This window comes from Crotalus tigris, unplaced genomic scaffold (assembly GCF_016545835.1).
Source record: "Crotalus tigris isolate CLP2741 ecotype Arizona unplaced genomic scaffold, ASM1654583v1 scf7180000018940.2059657, whole genome shotgun sequence".
NCBI lineage: Eukaryota > Metazoa > Chordata > Lepidosauria > Squamata > Viperidae > Crotalus > Crotalus tigris.
In genome coordinates this window covers 897140-904570 of record NW_024097284.1, presented here as the reverse complement: position 1 = coordinate 904570, position 7431 = coordinate 897140, and the positions used below count along the sequence as shown (strand labels likewise).

Below are 7431 nucleotides of genomic sequence, written 5' to 3'. Positions count from 1 at the left end.
TCGAAGCCAATCGGGCGTGAACCACCCACCAAAAGCAATCCTCATTCGTAGAAAGGTAGCAAGACTCAGCGCTGCGCACTGGGTAGCATACCTGAAAAGGGCAATTTGAACCCCTTTAATTGGACTTAGGAGCCGAGTGAAGCCTTCCCTGATCGATTGCTCCCCCCACCTCCCCGCTTCAGGTTGCAATCGGCCTGGGCCGGTTCAAACTGTGTGCCAAAAGCGTATGCAGCAGGCAAGACTTCCGTGTCACATGCCTGGCAGGATCGGGCAGAAAAGTTTTCGAATTCCTGAGCTTCTCCAAAGGAGCATCCGGTCCCCACGCCAACCTGGCCCGGACCTTGCGCTCCTCCGTCGCCTGAGAAGGAAATGTCGGTCACGGGGAAGGGGCGGGAATCTTGATTTATTTCCCTGTCCTTGGACAACTTGTATATATGGGTGTCCTCCTCCCCCCTTTTCTCAATGCTTCAGACACGGGTGTATGCGTGCGCGCCCGAAGGAGGCAGCGGCAAGCGCCTCTGCTCTCCTCCGCCCTCTCCTCGCTGCGCTACGGCTTTGCAAAGGAGGAGGAAAAGGAAGATGACGAGCCAATGCAATTAGCCTAACAAGGGACAGGCGGCAGCAGGAGCAGGCGGCGGCGGCTTTTGCCCTGGCCACTGACACATCCCTTTTTTTTTCTCGCCGGGACGACCGAGTCCGGTGGAGAAAGTCCAGCAGGATCTTTCCATCCGCTCTTCTTTTCCTCACCGGGCTTTTTGAACAAGTGGAGGGGGAGAGAGAGAATCCTTTTCTTCCTGGACCCTATTGTGAAAGCGAGGCTTGCTTAGAATTTGTGTGCTGGACAGCGCTCTTTTAAAAACATTTTTGCTCTTTCCCAAAAAGGCAAAGACGGGTCTTTTTCTAGCCCGAGCGCTATCTTTTCCAGGTGGGAGTGGCTGCCCCCCGTCTTCCTTGGTGCATGTGGACAGCCGTGTTTTTCTTTTGCTTTTGCCTCCCGCCCCATTTCCTCCCTCGGGAGCCTATTTTTTGCCGCGCGACAAATCCACCCCCCCCCATATTAACTCCAGCAGATTTTTTTTTCTTCCATTGTAACTGGAGTCTGAAATAATGGCGAGCCGTTGGACAGTGCGGCCACTCCGAGGAAAAAGAGACTCCTCGGCAGCCAAAGTCCCCGAGAAATGCAGCCAGGTAAGACCTGGGGACAGGCGGGGGGGGGGGCTGAACGCGATCCCAGCTATGGGGCGACAGGCAAAGGCTGAGGCGAGCGCTACCGGGAAGCCGCGGCGGGGGCGGTTCGGTGGCAGCCGCCCTGCGCGGGGAAAGGCTCGGATTGGAGCGGCTTTAATGGCCGCCCCATCCCTGTGGCCTGCCTGCTTCCTGCCTTCCCGTCCCGGAGTTGCTGAAGCGGCGTGTGTTGCTCTCGCCGCCCGACCCTTGAATGAGGCGGGGAGGAAGAAAGACGGGAAAAGGGGCGGGAAAAAGAAAAAGTTTCTAGCCGACGCGGCTCCGCTCTCCTTTCCTCCCCGTTTTCGGAGGCTGGATGGGTTCCTGATCCTGACAGGACGCGGAGGCCCCGGGCGAGAGAGATCGGCTACTTTGTCCTCACTCGTCTCTCCCCGTTTGCTCCTGAGGGTGGGGGGAGATGCCACAGCGGGACCTCCTCTTGTTGATAAAGGGAGGGAGCCCTGACTGCTTCCAGCCTTTCGCCCGCCCTCTCTGGGAAACCCTTTAGAAAAGGCAGCCCCCCCCCCCCAGACTTTCCTTTCTCTGCCTCTCTCCCCCCTTTCTCTTTGTCCCATTGATCTGATAGGAGGGAGAGAGGGGGCGGTGCAGTCTTCCCCGGGTTATTTTTTTTTTCGTGAAGCCCTTGAATGACACTGTTCTATTTTTCCCTCCCTCTGGTGCCTCTGTGTGTGTACAGTACACGCATATTTCCTTCCCCTCTTTTTACGAGCTTACTCCAACAGCTTCCCGGGGCTCTCCCGCTATCCCGGCTCTGCTGCTGGGATGTTAGTCCATGGATCTCAAATTCGAAAAGGTGTGTATTTTTCTTGGCCTTAACAGTGTGGAATTGCCACTTTCCAATTAGCAGCTTGTCCTTAGAAAGCCAGCGGTTGTAACCCTGCATCCCAGGATCCATATCGTTGTTGTTAGTTGCGAAGTCTTGTCCGACCCATCGAGACCCCATGGACAATGTTCCTCTAGGCCTTCCTGTCTTCTACCATCTTCTGGAGTCCATTTAAGCTCACGCCTACTGCTTCAGTGACTCCAGCCAGTCACCTCATTCTCTGTCGTCCCCTTCTTCTATTGCCCTCAATCTTTCCCAGCATTAGGCTCTTCTCCAGTGAGTCCTTCCTTCTCATGGATCCATATTAGTGGTACATAAAAACATTAGATCTTTGTCAGCACTGTGCCATAAGTATCAAAAAGTGACTCCTTTTACTTAGAAATACTATGAGAATATCTTTCAGATTGTTGGCTGTGTGAGAATATTGTGTAGTGTCTCTGTGGATGTAGAGTGTGAAAGCATATGGTGTATAAATGTTTTATCTTCTGCATGTAAAGCTTTGAGCTTTGATTATAAATTGTGTATATTTGTTTTAGTGTATTATGAAAGCCTGTGAATCTGATTTATTGTGAATGTCTTTTTGAGTAATGGAATTTACACTTTTAAATATAGAGTTAGTTTAGGAAGGTAGCTTTAAAACAGATTCTACTGTTTTGTCCTTGGCTTACCTTGTGCTTTAATGTAAAAGTGCCAAATGGTATTATGGTATTGTAAACTCATTATTAAAAGAGTTGCTTTTGCTATAATACCTGGGCTGGGTAAGTTCTGTGTAGAAAATTATGATGGAGAATTGTCATTGTTTATATTTAAGGCTTAGCATTTCAAATGCTTTTCCTTTTCCTTTTTCTTTTTCTGCAAAAGAATAATGGATTAGATTCTTAGTCCTCCAGCCCCATACTTTTTATGTCTGAAAACATTATTAGAAAATGAAAAAAAGGGGGGGGGGCTGCTTGACTGAGATTTTATTTCTCAATAACTTTTTCACTAAGTAGAAGTTGTGGACCAGGCACTACTTATATAATCCACCCATCATTAGTATGGTAAACCATAATTAATCCCTTGCAGTCGAGGCATACAAAATAAGTAAAGCGATACCATCTCATTGAACTAGCTTCTGTTTTTAAAAGGCAACTTTAAATTTAATAGAAATTAATGGAATGCTTTTTTTTCCTTTCTGGTACTGAATGTCAGTCCTTATATTCTATTTAGGGGACAGGGATGAATATATTCTATCCTGAAATATTGTTTGTTTTATTAACAATAATAGCCTCTGCTGAGTTGTGCTGTTCTCCAGCACTGACAGAGTACACCTTTCCACTGAACTCTATTAGATCTGTAGCTTGTAATGTAGACTTTGTTTTGAATATTTGTTCAGCATAAGCAAAATATTTTTTAAAAAATCCATAATATTTCTGACCATGTATTTGATCAAAATAACAGTCCTTTTTTTTAAAAAAAATCCATCTTTGGTTCAGAAAATCACTTTTAGCAGTGCTGTACCTACAGTTAAAAATGAAATCTCTTTGAAATGACATGTAGCCTTTTTACTAGAATAGTATAAATTTGAATTGTGGCGTAGCTTAAGAAAATGTATAATTGACATCCACAATAACTGAAGTGATGTTTAAATTTATGCTTTTGGTGGTATATATTGACATAAATGACAAATAGAGCTTTTGGAATGCAATTTGAATGAATGAGCTTTAGCAACTCTATACTGATGATAGAGTAATTATGAAGGAGAGGCCCAATGCATAATTTGAAGTATTATGTTTTAATTTTGTTTTCTTTCATTGTTTTGTTAATGCTAACTGTGGTTCTGGTTTTGTTTTCTCCTTTAGAAGTGAATACTGAATCATATGTAGTTCCAGCTAGAGAAAGGAAAACGAGGGTCCTCTCAGTCCAAGCAATTGTTCTATTGATGAACAACGAGTTAATAATTAGGCAGCATGATATCTGAATTGGTTTTATTTTGATTATAATGATACATTTTAACAAATAATACTATGGTTTTGCTGCTTTTATACGGTGGAGTCACTTGTTGAAGTAGCAAGTAGCAAATATGTTTTCTTTTCTCTGCGCAAAGACATATTTTAGTTCAGAGTTTTGTTTGTGCAGAAAAAATCAGATTTGAAAGATACAAAAGAAAATTATCATTTTTTTCCACTGATATTGAAAGGATAACAGTTGCTATATAAATATTTAAGAGCTGATTATAACCTATGTTCTAACAGAAATAATTGTAGTGGCCTTGATCAACTTAAAATTAAATGAGAATTTGCTCATGCCTTTACCTTGTCTTATTAACATTTAGCTGAACAATTTATATTGCAAAATATTAATAGGACTCTACCATTTCCAAATATTGTCTTTGTCCCTTATATGGTATGAATAATTTTCATTTTGAAAAAAAATCTGGGATGCATTCACAATTTTAAAGAAGTAATGTGCATACATATACATCTATATGCATCAAATACATAGAACAAAAGTACTTCTGAATAACATTATACAAATATGCAAATATTATGGTCATATAATGTAGTCTACTCAGAGTTTGGCAGCTTCTTAATACATTATGACTCAACAATGTTTTATTTATGAATGCAACTTTAAACTTCATGACTTACTATTATACATGTGATTCTTGCCTTCAAACGCAATCCCAAAGTAATCATTGCAGGCAATAAGATGCATACGATGAGAATAAGTTTTAAGAAAGGAATTGTGGTTCTCCTGAACACTATAATAGCACTATTGAAATAAAATCTATTATCAGTACTGAATTTGTTAGGACATTAATGATATAAAATCAAATAGTATTCTAGAGTTTTGTCTTTGTTATAGGAATTGTTGCTTTAATAGTAGGATTTATGAGCATCTTTACAGATTGCTATGGGGTCTTTTATTTAAGCGTTGAATGCATCATACAATATGGGAAATTATGTGTTAATTCTTTTTCATTTCAGTATTGTATTGAATATGGATTTGTGTGTGTGTGTGTGTGCATAGGTCTATATCTGTATACATACACATGCACACACATGTACACACATGTACACACATACACAAAATATTTTTTAACTTGATCATATGTGTATTTACTCTGAATTTTCTCTCTCTGGATTTAATAAGGTGCATGCTCATAAATAGATTGCAATCTTATTAACAGCGAAACAGACGCAACACAGAGGAAGAAAGCTTGACCATGGTTGTTTCTAATTTGGGAGTACTAAATGATCATTCAAGTGAGTTTATATTTCTAAAGCCTCATCAAGGCTGGTTTCATTTATTTGTTTAGGCTGCAACTTAAAAAAAGTCAAAATGATATAGGTTGGCCCTCTCCCTTAAAATCCATGTTTTTTGTTCTCAGGTCAACTATTGCTAAAGAAACCTATATCCTGGATTTATTTCCAAATGAAATATGCATGTGGCATGTACCGTGAAGACCTGTCTGAGTGAGATGATGAGGATGGGATGGAGTTAATCTTTTGTTTTCTTTCCAAGTTAACTCCGTGGTAGAGGTAAATTAGGGTTGAAAATCTGAGAGGTTGACTTACTCTGATCTGTACAGAATTCATATTACTGATCAGATGTGACATCTGACAGTTTGCTAATTTTGGATGGTTGATGCTATCTTCAGGTGGCCAGAAAGGATACCATCTGGGTGTAGAGATGTTGTATAATGTCTCTTTTTGAACAATATAACATGATCTTTATGGTGATCAGGAGCAGTCAGGATTTCTTGTCCTCAGCTGCTCCTGACTGGACAAGTTCACTATAAAGATGAGAGCTCTCTCTGAGAACCACGGTACTAGTACAACGATACACACACACAAACACATGTGTGTGTATGTATGTGTATATGTATGTATGTATATATATATACATATATATATAAATCTACAGATGGTGGATCCCTGTATGACTTGTCCTAGTTATGCAGTTTCCTAGGTCAATTGTAGATTGTTGGTACAAGAACATTGTAATGGTAGGCACTGGTTTAAATGATTTTTAATGGAACCAGATAATCTTATTAATGTTCTTACGGAATCTTTGGCTGCTCTGTATAATAATAATAATAACAAGAACAACAACAAACAACAACAAACAACAATAATAAAAAGTTGGAAGGGACCTTGGAGGTCATCTGGTCCAACCCCCTGCTCAGGCAGGAATCCCTATACCATTTCAGACAGATGGCTGTCCAGTCTCTTCTTAAAAACTTCCAGTGTTGGAGCATTCACCGCTTCTGGAGGCAGGTTGTTCCACTGGTTAATTGTTCTAACTGTCAGGAAGTTTCTCCTTAGTTCTAGGTTGCTTCTCTCCTTGATTAGTTTCCATCTGTTGCTTCTTGTCCTGCCTTCAGGCGCCTTGGAAAATAGCTTGACTCCCTCTTCTTTGTGGCAGCCCCTGAGATATTGGAACATTGCTATCATGTCCCCTCTTGTCCTTCTCTTCATTAAACTAGACATACCCAATTCCAGCAGCCTTTTCTTATATGTTTTAGCCTCCAGTCCCCTAATCATCTTTGTTGCTCTTCTCTGTACTCTTTCTAGAGTCTCAGCATCTTTTTTATATCGTGATGACCAAAACTGGATGCAATATTCCAAGTGTGGCCTTACCAAGGCATTGTAAAGTGGTATTAATACTTCACGTGATCTTGATTCTTTCCCTCTGTTAATGCAGCCTAGAACTGTGTTGGCCTTTTTGGCAGCTGCAGCACACTGGAGCTTCGGGAGAAGACGCATCCTTGTGCAAACTGATTCACAATTTTTTATTAGTTTATCAAAGTATAAAATACAAATGAAAATAAAAATAATAGAAAAATAAAGGAAGAAATAGAGAAGAGGAAAAAATATAGTGTACAAGGCAGAAGAAAATGCATGGAGTTCCAATTCTTTTTAGCACAGTAGAATAAGGTAAGAACATACAGCCTCAACTTTTTCCTTTTACGTAATAATATACACTACTATTTCTACAACAACAAACCTTTTAACCAGCAAACCCAAAATCAAAGTTTCATTTTTTTCTACTTCAATCACAAAATCCAGAAGCAATTTCCAAGTAGAAACTTTAATTAAAGGAGTCTATTTAACCATCTCCGTTAACTCTTTTGCAGCCAATCATCCATTGTGGAAATTAAGATGTCATTCCACTTTTGTGCATAGAGTATTCTTGCTGTTGTCAGCATATATAACATCAAAGTTCCAATCTTTTTTTAAAGATCTTTGTCCATTAAGACTAAAAGAAAATGCTCTGATTTTACTGTTATATTCACTTTAAGAATCTTCTGTATTAAGATGTGAATCCTTTTCCAATATTTCTTGGCTTTATCATACCTACACCATAAATGAAAACAT

The 7431-nt window shown here is 40.4% G+C and overlaps 1 protein-coding gene across 2 annotated transcripts in view; it reads left to right on the top strand.

Annotated features, from left to right (window-relative positions):
* The first annotated feature begins 317 nt into the window (after window positions 1–317).
* The window catches only part of ARHGAP21 (Rho GTPase activating protein 21), an 83996-nt gene continuing 76882 nt past the window's right edge, over window positions 318–7431 (top strand). Inside the window, exon 1 of one of the 2 annotated variants that reach the window (XM_039357682.1) lies at window positions 318–1188. In XM_039357682.1, the coding sequence (XP_039213616.1) occupies window positions 1108–1188 (81 nt within the window). In that variant the 5' untranslated portion in view covers window positions 318–1107. Of the gene's footprint in view, window positions 1189–1380; window positions 2039–7431 lie in introns of those variants that run through there. The other variant, XM_039357683.1, reaches the window with a different exon arrangement.